This window comes from Panthera tigris, chromosome A2, assembly GCF_018350195.1.
Source record: "Panthera tigris isolate Pti1 chromosome A2, P.tigris_Pti1_mat1.1, whole genome shotgun sequence".
NCBI classification, from domain to species: Eukaryota; Metazoa; Chordata; class Mammalia; order Carnivora; family Felidae; genus Panthera; species Panthera tigris.
Genome location: NC_056661.1, coordinates 70052782 through 70068644, shown reverse-complemented (window position 1 = coordinate 70068644; position 15863 = coordinate 70052782). Strand labels below are relative to the sequence as shown.

Genomic DNA, 15863 nt, shown 5'->3' with positions numbered 1-15863 from the left:
GATCTGCTTCGGGTGGGGAGGCTGGTGGCTGTTGAGAATTTGATCTAATTGGGATTTGGGGAAATTGAATGTGTGATTATGGTATAAGGACATTCTGGTCCATCTGTTCCCCTGGGACAACCAGGAGCACTTTTCTTTTATTTCCATTATGCCTCTTGAGTTAAAGAAACACGTTTCCTCTTTATAAAACAAAAACTGCAGTAAGGTGCATCAGTATCATCTTAGAACACGCAGAGCTTTTTTTAGTAGCTTCCAGGAAAGGAACAAGAACTAAGGAGGCAATAATGCAGAAGCCACGTTGAAGAAGACTTTTTGTAAATAGTTCATCCTCCTAGAATTGATGTGAGTCACTGCACGATCCACTGAGTTGACAAGCATCACAGTCTCTCTGTTTCCCCACAAGGTAACGGAAAGGGAGTTGAAATCTGGAGGAGCCAACACGCAGGTGACGGAGAAGAACAAGAAGGAGTACATCGAGAGGATGGTGAAGTGGCGGGTGGAGCGCGGTGTGGTGCAGCAGACCGAGGCCCTGGTGCGGGGCTTCTATGAGGTGAGGAGGGTGGCTTGTGGGGAAAACGGAGAAGAAGAACCAAGGCGGGCAAAGGGCTCAGCTCCCGTCACCAGAGGGCAAAGAGGACACCCTTGGGGTGGATGAAGAAGGTGTCAGAGTTCTCTGGGAAACCAAACTCTTACGGTAGGTGAAAAATGCTCTCACAAAGATATTGTTGTGGCCCCAGTGTGCCAGATAGGAAAACTTTTGTTATTTATCTCCTGTCAAGAGCTGTGCGTGTGTGTTTCCTTTCATTCGGCGAAATAAAAATAAGTGAAGCGAAGGCATTCGGGGGGATTGTCCACTCTTGGTAGATTTCTCTTTTGTTGTAGTGTCACTCGGTGCCACGTAATCCATACTGAGGTGGTAAATCAAGAGGACAGGGACAGCTTCCAGCTTCCTATGCTCCAAACGTTGACACCCTTAAACTTTTGCAATTAAGAAACAAGACACTGTAAATGTTTTCTCAAGGCTTGAGTCTTGGAAAGTTTTCTTTCCCTGCCGTGATGGACAACAACATGGCTCACTGGCTTGTCCATCTCTACTTTGATTAGAGGAGGTACCGACTGACCTCAGGTGTTCAGTTGTGTGTGACACATTTGGCAATAAGGTATAAAGTCAGAGCTTAGCGCCCTCACAAAGGAGGTCTTCCCTCTTTAGAGGGAGGAAGGAAGAGAGGGGAGAAAGGAAGGAAAATACACTTGTTTTAATATAGAATGCCCATTCCTAGGAAACAAGTCATAGTTTTATGTGGAAGAGAGGGTACCTTTTAAGTGAAGTGATAATACTAACATCAAGTCACTACACAGTGTTTGGATTTTTGCCTTTAAAATGCAAGGATACTTGGAACTTAAATGTGACTAGAGAAAGTCAAGTCAGGTTTGCCCATAACATCATTCTGAGAGGGAGTATCAGAGGGAGTGAAAACCCTGGGACCTTTTTTGAGTTCACAGCTCGTGAATGGGTTGTGTTTCAAATGTGTAAGTCACGATTTTGAACTTAAACATGATAGTACATTTTTTAAAAAGTTGTAGGGGAGCCTGGGTGGCTCAGTCGGTTAAGCAACCGACTTTGGCTCACGTCACGATCTCTGTGTGTGGGTTTAAGCCCCACATCAGGCTCTATGCTGACAGCTGGGAGCCTGGAGCCTGCTTCAGATTCTGTGTCTCCCTCTCGCTCTCTGCCCCTCCCCCACTCTCTCTCTGTCTCTCTGTCTCTCTCAAAAATAAATAAATGTTAAAAAAAATTGTTTTAAAGAGAAAATAAAAGTTGTAAATGATGATCAGTTTCCCAGCTTAACCCACAGAAGTAATAATAAGTGAACAAAACCTTTCAGTGTGGTTGTACCTGAAGCCTAATCTGTATTTCAGGTGGTAGACTCGAGGCTTGTCTCTGTGTTCGACGCCAGGGAGCTGGAGCTGGTGATAGCCGGCACGGCGGAAATCGACCTGAATGACTGGCGGAATAACACAGAGTACCGGGGAGGTGAGACTGCAGGGCCCAGCACAGACACAGTGTTATATTGAAGTGAAACATGTTTCAATATAAATATATTAATATTTATTTATATAATAATATATTCAATATAAAACATGTTATATTGAAGTGAAATTGACAGATCGTAACATTAACCATTTTAAAGTGAACAGTGCGGTGGTATTTGGTGCATTCACAATGTTGTGCAACCATCACCTCTCGCTGGTTCCAAAACATTGCCCTCACCCCAAAAGGAAACCCCGGACTCATTCGGCAGTTGCTTCCCATATCTGAGAGCCGTCACTCTGCGTTCTGTCTCTGTAGATTTACCTATTCTGGATATTTCATACAGAGTCATACAATCTGTGGTCTTTGGGATCTGGTTTCTTTCATTAGACATTCTCTTTCAAGGTGTGTTTCGCTGCTTCATTCCTTTTTGTGGTTGAATGATATTCCTTTTATATTTATATTCCATGTATAGTTATAAATATGAGATAAAATGCCATGTTATAGCTATATATATGATATATATTTCAGAACTTCTTAAAGAGTGAATAAAATTTGGCCTTAATTTGATTTGGCCTTCAACGCAGAGTAGGTTCTCCTAACAAGCCTTCCAGTGACTTCCATCCTGAATGTTCCTTCAGGTGATCCCCATTACTGTAATCTCTGGCCTAACTGCATGTAGTTGCATGACCGAGATGGCCACCCAGAGACCAGCTCCTGAGCTAGGTTACATGCTGGCAAGGAAGCGTCTCCGCTCCAGCTGGAACTGGAATCCTCTTCCCCTCCGTCTCAGTTCGCCGCAACCTGGTCCTGTTGTCTCTCCAAGCCCTAAACTTCTCCTAACTATTGGCCTTCACGCTGCCAAACTAGTCTTCTTGAGACATTTTCACCAAGCCATTTCCTTATCCACAAAACAAACTCCGTATTACTTTTGAAAGTGTTTTGTTTTTAAGGCTCAAAACCATTTCTTTGTGTAAAATATGACAGAGAAACCTCAGTTGGAGCCATAGACAGAAAGCTGGGCCCGCCATCCCAGCCTCCCTCGTCTCCCCAGTGTACTCAGCCATGAGAAGCCTGTGTGGGACCGCTGGGCACTTCTTGGCATGGCAGGGGAAAACCAAGGAGTCGAGTCCCAGTGTCTCTGCCTGGCTGCTACAGCCCTCTATGGCCCTCAGCCAGTTTCCCTCAGACCCCTCTCTGCACTAGTCAGCTTGCAATTCCCTGCATATTTCTTCCTCATTCTTGTTCTCCGTTTCTCCTGTTCTCCACTCCCACAAAGCCTTCCTGCGCTCAGCGTACACCTCACTTCTCTCTTTCTACCCCGGCTGACATACATCTCTCCCATCTTGGAGTGCCTCTTGCAGGGGTGGTGAATCATTTACCTGAATCAGGTGACCCAAGCTTGCTCTCCCAACTGTACAGTGACAGCGGCTCAATACCTCTTCCATGGGCCCAAATGGCCTGAGAGCAGCTGTTCCGGAAGCACTAATCACTAATGGCCACTGGAGATTCCAGCATCTTCTGTTCTCTACGCTTGTTGTTTACCTTCCGTCCTTCTTAAGTCCTAGACTGTCCCACGGTATGCAGTTACCAAGAGCTAAGACCTCAGAACAGAGAAAATACAGTGAAATATGTTCATAGAGGGTTTTGTCTCTTAGGGTCCCAAGGATCTCTAGCCACTCCTTGTCTCATTTATATGAGGCAGGAAAATGACTAGTGTGGTCCCAATTGTTTACATAGAAAGCAGACATCTCTGAGGACACCCCTCAGAGCATAAAATCTTTTAATAAAATGGCTACTTTCTAAATCTGCTTTTGTTATAAAATTTGACCTAGCTACACAGATGGTCTTAGACTTGTGTGAAGGCCGTCAGAGAAATCGGCAGGCCAGCAGCAGCTAGTCGGTCCCCATTGCACCTGCTGCGTGTTTCGCCTCTCTCCCTTCCTCCTCCTCTCTGCACATCCTCCCTTCCTCCTTCTGCCCCATTCAGGTTATCATGACGGGCATCTTGTGATCCGCTGGTTCTGGGCCGCCGTGGAGCGCTTCAATAATGAGCAGAGACTGAGATTACTTCAGTTCGTCACGGGAACGTCAAGCGTGCCCTACGAAGGCTTCGCAGCCCTTCGAGGAAGCAATGGGCTTCGGCGTTTCTGCATAGAGAAGTGGGGGAAGATTACGTCTCTCCCCAGGTACGGGCTCCTGCCAGCCTTCAGGAAACCCACCAAGTATACTTTGTTATTAAGTTTGGATGATGATCCTTTAGGATAGAATTCCCCACCACCTACAGTTTGTTACGAGTTACTGATGAAAGGTGCCAATGAAGAGTCTCTGGGATGTGAATTTAGACCATATTCTTAGTTATTTTTGGACTATTGATGGTGTTTGGGCAATAATGTCATGGTCCGTGTGTGAGTTGTGGGAAGCTTTCCAATCTGTACATAGCCGTTTAATTTAAGGAGGAATGTCTCACCTGGGGAGGGTGGGAGGAGAGTCTGGAAGCCCAAAATAACCCTTCCAACGCCATATCTGTACTCCTCCAGCATGTCACTTGATACTCTGTAGGATAGTTATGCATGTACGTGGCACATTTTTCCTACTATGTTTTCCTAATGTTTATTTATTCTTGAGAGAGAGAGACAGAGAGACAGAGAGCAAGTGGGGGAGGACAGAGAGAGAGACATGGAATCGGAAGCAGGCTGCAGGCTCCAAGCTGTCAGCACAGAGCTCAGCATGGGGCTCAAACCCACGAACCGCAAGATCATGACCTGAGCTGAAGTCAGACACTTAACCAACCGAGCCACCCAGGTGCCCCTATCCTACTGTGTTTTAAACCATGTGAGGACAAGACTATATGTATCTCAGGCCTCTAGAGAGACTTCTATATAGCAAGCTGTCAAGGAGATTATTGTGGGATAAATGCAAAAAAGGAGACACTAAAGATCCCGGCAGTTTAACAGATGAATTTCCTACACTGTGAGTTTTAATCCCTACACTTCCTGGGTCCTTCTTAATCCACTCTGGGCAGCCTTTTCCTGCCCTGAAATAAAGAGCACTAAAGACATGCTTCTGTATAGGTACTACAGTAATAAATCCTACTCAACAACAAAAGAAAAGATTGATCCATATTACTTTCTTCTATGATACTTTCTAATTATAAAAGGAGATTCACATTTCATTCAGCTCTACTTCCACATGACTTCCCAGATACCATTGCTAAATCCCGATGGAAGGATTTACTGAACTATGATTTGCATCCAGATCTCCCACACCTTCTAATGTCCTGAAGACAAGTCACCTGATGCCAGTGAGCATCAGGAGGCCCAGGAAACAGAGCTCATGCCCAGCTGGTTAATAACAGCCAAAAGCCTTGGCACAATTTTCAGCCCTGGCTTCACCCACTTGCTCAGCAGCCCCTCAGGGCTCATTTGCATGGTTCTGCTGATGGCTGAACCTACTGAATTAAATCTGGCAAGAAAATAATGCTAAAAAGGCAAGATTCCCATTTGTCTAGTTTAATGATAGATTTGAAAGACAAGGTTATTTGGAAACACTCTGTTCTTATTTTGGAGAATGTGTTGAGTCACCATTTGATGATAGCCTCCGCCCCGAGGAGGGACTAAGATACAACCACCTACCTTCCCAGAGGAAGGTAGTCTTATAGTCTAGGAAAGAGGGCAGCCCAGTAGTAATAAGTTACAACACAAGGTGGAATCCAAGGGGCACTGAGAAGGGAAGATAAAAACAAGGTGCTATGAGGATGTAGAACACAGACCTAATAATCCCAGCTGAGCTGGTAGGAGGGGATGCCACAAAGAAGCTGGTATTTAGGTGAGCATTGAGGGCCAAGGAATGGGTGGAGGGGAACTCTAGGCTGAAGCAGCAGCTTGAGCAAGGCCTGGGGGTGGGAGGTGGCCAGCATGTGTTCAGGAAGGAGTGCTGGGCCAGCATGGAGGACAGAATGTCCTAAGTGATACTCACAAGGGATAAGGTTGAGAGAGATAGTTTGGTGAATCACAGAGAGAAGCCCCTGCTGAGGAGTCTCAGTTTTGTTCTTTAGGAAATGGAAATAGGAATTGCTTTTGTCATTTGGGGATCACAGATTGAGTCTAATTACATATTTGCTTTGAGTAGCTTTGAATTGTGCATTAATTCTATTCACCTACACAAACAGCTTATGAGGTGGATGTTGGGCTTATCGTCAGGCTCTTCACATCGGGGCCAAGGCATCCCTAAAAAGTCTGCTGTTCCACAAACCCCAGAGAGGATTCTTTGGGGAGGCAGGGACTTCACCCTGGACCAGGAGGACCCCAAGAAGCAAAGGCTGAGATGCTCCTGGGAGGACGGTGAAAATGACCCCCTGGATAGTAACCCCTAACTAGTCTTCCTTGTGCATTTTCTGAAGATCCAAGAACCTAAAAAGTGTCACCAATGTGTGAAGAGAAAGAAGTAACTTCTGGCTTCTAAGAATGGTCGTTTGGAAAGACCTGGCCAGGTGACGTGGCAGGTAGCAGGAGGCCCTGAGGTGGGCGGGAGCAATATCTGCAATGAGTTGGGGCGGGGAAGGGCCCAGAGGCTGGCAGGAGAGTCAAGCAGACACAGGATGACCCAGGACTTCCCAGAGAATGTGAGCTCAATGCACACTGCCCACACTGGGAGGAGAGGTGGTCTGGAGCTGCTTTGTCTGCAGATCTCCCCTCTACAGACAACTGGATGCCCAGATGAGAATGCCAAATACTGACGCAACCAAACCTGAATCATAGCCCAGCTAAATAAAACCTTTACATCAATCCAAGCCCTTGCCTCCCCAAAACTATAGGAGGGTTAGGAAAGAGGACTTTGAGAATAATGGTTTCTAGGATGTAATTTTACAGTGCCTGATAAACTTCGGTGTAAGACAGGTGGGACAGTGACTAAGGTTGAGGTCAAGGAGCTAGCATGTTAGGGCATTGAACAGGTCATCCATGTGGACTCAGAAGCTACACAGTCTGTTGAGAATGTGTTGAGAATGGGAAGGATTTAAGCAAAGTGATAGAGATTTTAATAAATGTAATTATAGCTGGAAGGTCAGAAGGTATGGAAGGTATATCTAGAGCACTGATTTGCAAACTTTTTAATCATAGGCCACAGAAAGAAATACCTTTTACATAACGTCACAACCCAGTACATGTGTATCTACTTCTCTGTGTGTGTGTGTGTGTGTGTGTGCAGGTCTGTCTGTCTGAAATACAAGTTCCTCAAAACAACACTTTACCCTGGGGCGCCTGAGTGGCTCAGTCGGTCAAGCATCCGACTACGGCTCAGGTCATGATTTCATTGTTCATGAGTTCAAGCCCCACATCAGGTTCTGTGCTGACAGCTCAGAGCCTGAAGCCTGCTTCAGATTCTGTGTCTCCCTCTCTCTCTGCCTTCCTCTGCTCATTCTGTGTCTCTCCCTCTCTTTTAAAAATATATAATAAACATTTAAAAAATTAAGAAAAAAACAAATACTTTACCCTTATTACCTGCAGGTAGTACACTCTTCTAATCTATCCTATTTGATTGAAATAAAATGCCAAATAAAACCTGTAATTATAGAAAAAAATCTAAGTGGCACAAGATTCAGAGAAATAGAATTTTTTAAACATTGTTTCCCTTTATTTTTATTTATTCATTTTAATTGAAGGATAGTTGCTACAAGATGTTATATTAGTTCCAGGTGTACAACATAGTGATTGGACAAGTCTGTTGGTTATGCTGTGCTCACCATGAGTGTCACTACCATCTGTCACTATACAATGCTATGACAGTGCCATTAACTATGTTCCCTGGGTTGTGCCTTTTATTCTTGTGACCTATTCATTCTGTGACTGGAACTCTGTACCTACCACTCTCCTTCACCTATTTTGCCCAACCTCCCTCCCCACTCCACCCCCGGCAACCATCAGTTTGTTCTCTGTATTTATGAGTCTGTTTCTGCTTTTTGTTTGTTTGCTTTGTTTTGTTTTTAACATTACACATATAAGTGAAGTCATTTGGTATTTCTCTTTCTCTGTCTGATCTGTTTCACTTAGCATAATACCTTCAAGGTCCATCCATGTTGTCACAAACGGCAAGATCTCATCCTTTGTTATAGCTGAGTAAAAGGAACAGAAACTTTTTATCAAAGACTCAAAAGTAATGATCTAGAATTGGTAGTGGAGGGTGAGCAAAGTGCTCATTCACATCAAAGAATGTGGCAGGATGACCATTGACCATCTCTACTCATGGGGACTGAGACAGGATACTAAGACTTGTAGGCCACGTCCAGAAAGGGAGAGTGGGAGAGTTTCCTTACTGTACAACAAGGACTGGGGAGGGAACAGAGGAGAGGCTCCAAAGAAAGAAAAGCGTGGAAGCTAGTCTGAATAGACACATCACAAGGCAGCATGGAGATGGAATAAAGGAGAGGAGGGGAACTTAAGGGTTTACATTTGGAGGGGGAACCAGGGATTCCAGAACTATGAGTCATGGGCAGATTGGCCTAAAAGTTGCAAACAGAATTCTAACAACATGCTCCACTGCAGATGTAAACTGAGCCCAAGCCCAGGTGGAGGGGAAGGCCTGGTTGAGGTAGATATTGACTTACTCTATAGGGATGGCTCTCAAGAGGGATGGGAGAGATGACTTTGCCCCCCAGGGGACATTTGGCAATGTCTGGAGACATTTTTGGTTGTTGGGGAGGGGCTAATGGCATCTAGTATAGAGGCTAAGGATGCTGCTAAACACCTGCGATGCACAAGACAGCCCCTCATAATGGAGAATTATCAAGTTTAAAATGTCAGTTGTGCCAAGGTGAAAAACCCTGCTCTGTAGGCTATAAGGCTACAAAGGAGGCTTGAGGGAGCAATTGGGAGTTTGAAAGGGAAACTGACAGCTACTGAGAAGCCATAGAGAAGGCAAGAGGAGAGAGATGTTCAAGAAGAAAAGATATCAAAGGCTTTTAAAAAGCTTGAGGAGGTGTGAGCAGAGAATGGGCCTCTGGATTTGGGGATCAAGAGGTTCAAGTTGAAAAAGAATAGGTTTAGTAGTACTGAGAGTAAGAACCATCTGTTATTCTCTCTCTCTCTCTCTCTCTCTCTCTCTCTCTTTGAGATCATAAATGGGGGAGGGATAGCGAGAGGGGGACAGAGGATCCAAAGCTGACTCTGCGCTGAAAGGCTGACAGACTGACAGCAGTGAGCCTGATGCTGGACCTGAACTCATAAATCATGAGATCGTGACTTGAGCCAAAGTTGAACACTCAACCGACTGAACCACTCAGGCACCCCTGAGAGTAAGAACCATATGTACAGGGAGGCTATGGTTGGACAGCGGAAGAAAGTGACATGAAGGGGAGACAGGACTTCTAAAATTGGCCTCCCAACTAGCTGAACAACCAGCAGCAGAGAGCTGCTTTGTTTGCTTTTAGTAGTGTTGTTTGCTTTTGGCCAGCCTTAAAGTGGTCTCTTCTGGGGAGGAGCATGCTATCATTGGTTACCATTTTAATCAACAACTTGGAAAAAATCAAGGAGACACTGTAGACGTTACAAAGTATAAGGGCAAATAATACAGTGATTGGCACAATCTAAATCCTGAATTATCTCAAAATGCTGGAACCCTAGATTAACAACAACAGAGTGAAAATTGACCTGGCATGATTGAAAAGATTCATGTGGAGTTCCAAAATATCAGTTGCACAAATGGGAGATCAGGGTGGGTGATTCATTTACCAGTGGTTTATATGAAACAGGCTTTTGAGTACCCACAGGTGTGACACAGTTCCGGAAATTATAACTGCAGTTGTGGTTGCATTATTAAGAGAATCTTATGTTTAGATGATGATTCACATGGGAATGCAAGCTGGTGCAGCCACTCTGGAAAACAGTAGGGAGGTTCCTCAAAAAACTAAAAATAGAACTACCCTACGACCCAGCAATTACACTACTAGGCATTTATCCAAGGGATACAGGTGTGCTGTTTTGAAGGGACACATGCACCCCCATGTTTATAGCAGCACTATCAGCAATAGCCAAAGTATGGAAAGAGCCCAAATGTCCATCGATGGATGGATGAATGGATAAAGAAGATGTGTTATATATATACAATGGAGTATTACTCGGTAATCAAAAAGAATGAAATCTTGCCATTTGCAACTATGTGGATGGAACTGGAGGGTATTATGCTAAGTGAGATTAGTCAGTCAGAGAAAGACAAAAATCATAGGACTTCACTCATATGAGGACTTTAAGAGACAAAACAGATGAACATAAGGGAAGGGAAACAAAAATATAAAAACAGGGAGGGGGACAAAACAGAAGAGACTCATAAATATGGAGAACAAACTGAGGGTTGCTGGAGGGATTGTGGGAGGGGGGATGGGCTAAATGGGTAAGGAGCACTAAGGAATATACTCCTGAAATCACTGTTGCACTATATGCTAACTAATTTGGATGTAAATTTAAAAAAATAAAAAAATTAAATTAAAAAAAATAAAGAAAACTAAAAAAAAAAAAAAAAGAAAGGAAAAGTTAATAAATAAATAAATAAATAAATATTCACAGATTACAAAAGGCATTTATGTGCATTCTAACACTGGTCCTCACTACAACCCCCTGAGGTACACAGAGCATATATTATTGCCCTCATTTTACAAGTGAGAAAACTGAGGCTTAGAAAGATTAACTGACTTTCCCAAGGTGATAAAGCTAGCAAGTGGCTAGGCTGTAATCAGAATAGACATCTTCCAACCCCTGGTTTTGTGCTTTCTCTGCCACCTACTGCACACGGGAGCACTGGGCCCAGAGCCTAGGGAGGGAATGAGCAGGAGTTCTATGCTGTCAGAACCATGCCTGGAGAACTGCAAGCATTTAAGAATACTGAATCAAGGGCACCTGGGTGGTTCAGTCGGTTAAGCGTCTGACTTCACCTCAGATCATGATCTCATGGTTCGTGGGTTCGAGCCCCACATTGGGCTCTGCACTGAATGGCTCAGAGGCTGGAACCTGCTTCAGATTCTGTCTCACCCTTTCTCTCTGCCCCTCCCCTGCTCGTGCTCTGTCTCTCTCTCTCTGTCTCTCTCTCAAAAATAAATAAACATTAAAAAAAAGAAGAAGAATGCTGAATCAAACCATGATTTGATTGTGTTCATTCATTCTCAATTACAGACTACAGTCTACTTAAGAGAATCAACCAAAGCTGGTGATAAGTGCAGTAAAAGCAACTCGAAGAAACTGGGTAGCCATGCTAGGTCTTGAAGAGGTGCCATTTGCTAATGCTTTCAGATTATTCCCAGAAAGTATCTTCTACACAATTCACTTGGTTCCAGCTATTTTGCAAATATGGGATCTTTGACATAACATTTCCACTCATGAGTGCCAGTTAAAATGGCCAGAGGAAGAAAACCAAGGCAATGATGGCTGCTCATACCTTGCTCCTAACTAGTTCAGCTAGTTTCAGAAGCATACTTGGGATTTTCCCACCCTACTTAACTTGGTTAGCCAGAAACCGGAGCATGTCTTTGTTTTAATCTTTCTAAACGTAGAGAAGGGTCGCTGTAATTGTCATCCTACATTGAGTGCTCTTCCACTTTTACTCAAATGAGTTTAGGTAAGATATTTTAATTATTCTCTTGTGAGGTCAACAGAGGCCTGTTTGAATCTTCAACCATAATCTGAGACTCTGCTAATCTTGGTCTATTTTTATGCTTCTTCCCAGGTAAATCCTTAAGACCTAAGGCCAGATACACTCCTATCCTGTGCCCACCCTTGGAGCTTGTGGGGGCACAAGGAGTTCGGGGGTTAGTTTTCCAAGAACAGTGAGGGAGCTATGGCCAGGAGAAGGAGAAATGGATGCTGAGAGGCAAAAACATCAGCATCCTCCCACTATTCTTCCCATGCAGGAGAACCCACCTTCCCTCTTCCCTCTTCCCACCTCCCCATCACCCAAATAATCTCTCTCATACCCTGAGCACTGCATCAGCCTGGTCAGGAACTCTGAAAACAAAGGTATAAACAATGCACAACTTCCTTAAGGATCTTGTAATTAAAAGAAGAATTCAGTATCCCAAGTGAAATTCAAATGAAGGGGAATGGTCTCTTTGCTTAGAGTTTTGTTTAGTCTTATTGTGTATATGTTTGTTTTGTGATGTTTTATCTTCTTCTCGTTTATTGTTATTTTAGTTTAGTTTAGTTTAGATTAGTTTAGTTTAGTTTATTTCGTTCCATTTTCATGTGCCCTTTTCTGTGCTGGTTGGCTTCTCAAGACACCATTGCAACACACCTTTTAGGAAGCAAAAGACATTAAATTGACCTTGAGCTGCACCCATCCACCTTTCTCCCTACTTTGGTATAGACCTTGGCCTCAACCAACAATTCCATAAAAAACAAAGCACATCTGACAGGAAGAAATTAGTCAGGTTATTTGAAGTTCCACGAGGGGAAACTGTGTCCTGGGCCTCTCGGGCTCACCACTGAGCCCTATGTAGGTAATACGGGGTCTGGTCCTGGTCCGTGCATTAGTGCAAGGCAGGGAAAGCCATTCGTTATCTAGACCAGATACTGGTGTGCGTGGGCCCATAGGATGAATGAAGGATATGACAAATAAGGCAGAACTCAGGGCACAGGGATGCTCCAGGCAACCAGGGAAGACTATTCCAAAAGCTCAGCTGTTCTTGGAAGTGACGCACTCTGATGTCAGGTTAGCTGTGTCCCCCTGAAACAGAAGAGTCACACTGTCTCCAGGGCACACCTGACTTGATAGAGCATTGGATCTCAGAATTTCAGGGCATCCAGTGGCATCTCTACATCAATACACATGGTTTACTGTGGCCCAGAAATCAGAGCTAGACAAGGAGACTTGGGAATATGATCCTGTAGTACTAATGATGTTTCTGCCTCCTTCACTGATCACATCCAATTCATATTTCAACTGCAGAATAAAACTGATATTGTCGATTGATGAGTGTGGTTTGCTTGTAAATGTTTCTAGTTATTCTACTCCCTCAACTAGTTTATTCATGCCTAGAAGGCCATCGTTCTTAGTTGCAATCTTATATGGTGGTCCAAAACCTGGTTGTGCTCATTTTTTATTCCCTTTTGCTTCATACCTTCAGATTGATCACAGATACATACAGATACATACAGACCAGTTGTACCTTGAAACAAACACCTTCACCAATCTTTTCTCCCCATTCAGGGCACACACATGCTTCAACCGACTGGATCTTCCACCTTATCCCTCATACTCCATGTTATATGAAAAGCTGCTAACAGCAGTAGAAGAAACCAGCACCTTTGGACTTGAATGAGGAAATGGAAACTCACCTGACATTTTCCTGGCAATCACATCACCCTTTCTGGGATCATCCCCTTGCCCTTTCCCTGAATCAACTCTCCTTTGATTTTGGTATTCCATAATTTTCATTTTCAAACCAAATCAGGATTGACAAAAGCTGTGCATGAAGAACTGCCTTCTTCTGAGATCCTACCTTCAGGCTTATCTCCTCTACTCTCAATGAACTGCTAGCCTGTATGCAATATTAAACAACAGCTGTCTCAAGGTCTGTGTGTATCTCCACATACCTCCATTACTAACAATGAAATATGAATGCAAGTTATGCTACACTTGACCAAATGGTAATAAAAGTTTACTTCCATTTATATAATTTTAGGGAAATTTGAGCATTAAGCATTCCGAGCTTTTTTATGCCCATGTCTTCTGAGCAGAGCCACCATTTTTTATAATTTCTAACGAGAAACTCCAGGTCTAGGAGTCAATCAACATTTTCTTTTGCTCCCACTCTACTTTTCCCTGTGCACACTATCCATCCAGAAACAGCAGTGACAAAGCTGCAGTTTTTATACATTCAACTCATGATTCATATGTGGCATCAGTCCCATTAGCTGGAACGAGCCTAGGCATATGGTGCAAATATTACACTTTCCAACAAAAAACAAAAGCAAGAAAAACGCCTCCTGCTGATGCAATGTGGTGCATCTCAATGGTTGTGGGGATTGTGGCTCAACCTGAGTTTAGAGAAGTCTAGGAGGGGTGCACCCCTCATGAACACTTACCACACAAGAAGCAGAAAACTTGTGCACACGAAGGAGATCTCATTATGTAGCATAAAGGATGAGGCTTCTCCCCACATTGTGTTGTGTGGAATGTGATGGTGCAAAGAGGAGAGAGGGAAGAAGGCCATGTTAGGTTGGTTTGAATACCTGAGTTCTGTACTGTTTTGTTCTGTTTTGCTTTGTTCGGTCTAGCTACAGTTCTCCTTCACAAAGGAAAAAAATGTATAGATAATCTCATGACTTTGTTAAAGCCAGGTAATTATTGCTTGGCAAACAAACTTTGTTTTAACTTTGATACTGTTTTTTTCATGCTTTTTTCTTTTTTTTCTTTTCTTTATGATGGTGTTCAAATTCCTTCACATCTGATTGTCCCATGGGGACCACACTAAACAAGAAGCTGCAGAGAGTGATGGTGCTTGTTTGGGGTCAAGGGCAATATAATACTCCTTCTTCATCCATAGCAATCCTCCAGGAGCAGACACCTAACACCCCCAGAGGCACATTGATTTGTCAGAATAGAGATCCAGTTTCTTTTAGCACTCAGTAAAGAGGTATCTCAGAAAACTTAGTGTTTTCAAGAAAACAGTTGCAGGCTCCAAAGACAGCCTAACCTCTTGATTCCATTTGGAATAAGTGCAAACATAATGGTGAATCTCTATTTTTCTAAACTTGTTATCCATGTTGTCTGAAATATGTCGTGAGTGAAAGTGTTTTTCTTCACTGGGAAAAGAAGAGCTAAAGGGGCCTCACTGTTGAAACGTCACATCGTTTGTTTCCAATATACCAAACAAGGGAGAAATGTGAGACATTTAAGACAAAGTCAGTTTCACAGGAAGCCATGCCTCCTGCTCCTTGTATGGGTTTGTGTACAGGCAGCACATTGCATTTCCTGCCCTCCAAAATGAAACTTCTTTTAGTAGGAATTATTTATAATGTCCAGCACACCTTGCTGCTGTGTATCTATTGTCAATCAGGAAGTAATACGTTCAGAAATTTAGCTTCTATTATTTGCCAAGGTAAGATGGAATGTGTAAGTTACATAATATAAATTTGAGGGATCTGTAAAATTCAGTACATATTTCAGTGTCTGAAAAGTTATGAATTCCATTGAAGCTGTTATTTATAAAATCAGAGCATAAGAGTAATACAAATCATTTCACCATTTTAACTCTTTGAACATCATATCTAGTATAGGGAGCATCTTTCATTTTTAGAACTTGGTGTTATACATGTGTAAACACTCATTAATTCAAGCATCCATTCTCTTTTTAGTATTTCTCTTGTTAGGCATTGGCAAGGGAGGAAGATGTTCAAAAGATGGAACCTGCTCGTGAGGAGCTTTACATTTACACAAACATCTAATTAACATATTAATTAGATTACTTGATGTCTATTCCACCCATACACAGAAGGAACAAGGTATCCAAGAAAATATATAGAGATAGATATCTCGGGCATAAATGGATTTTCAACTAACTTTTCCTTCTTCCTGTTCCTCCTCCCTCCTGCCCTGATGCCATGGCTCTAAATGTGTCCCACGAAGCATTCATTACAAGATCAGTATTTGATAAAAGTATAAAATTCCAAAAAGAAATACTGATGTCAAAGTCAGCTGAAAGGAAGCAAATCTTGCTTGACAGGGCCCCAGATTGTATGACAGTCTTGCACAGAATCGTAAACAAAGGGAAGAGGAGAACAGACAGTTGTTATGGAATGATTCTATGATTTCCCCATGTCCCAAGTCATGTTTCTTTAGTTATTAT

General features: G+C 43.1%; 1 protein-coding gene across 1 annotated transcript in view; it reads left to right on the top strand.

The window, feature by feature from the left end:
- Positions 1 to 13747, top strand: part of HECW1 (HECT, C2 and WW domain containing E3 ubiquitin protein ligase 1) — a 400133-nt gene extending 386386 nt beyond the window's left edge. The window contains exons 29-32 of the mRNA XM_042963608.1: positions 404 to 550; positions 1921 to 2035; positions 4023 to 4221; positions 13223 to 13747. Coding sequence (XP_042819542.1) covers positions 404 to 550; positions 1921 to 2035; positions 4023 to 4221; positions 13223 to 13334 — 573 coding nt within the window. The 3' untranslated portion in view covers positions 13335 to 13747. The remainder of the gene's footprint in view (positions 1 to 403; positions 551 to 1920; positions 2036 to 4022; positions 4222 to 13222) is intronic.
- The last annotated feature ends 2116 nt before the right edge of the window (positions 13748 to 15863 follow it).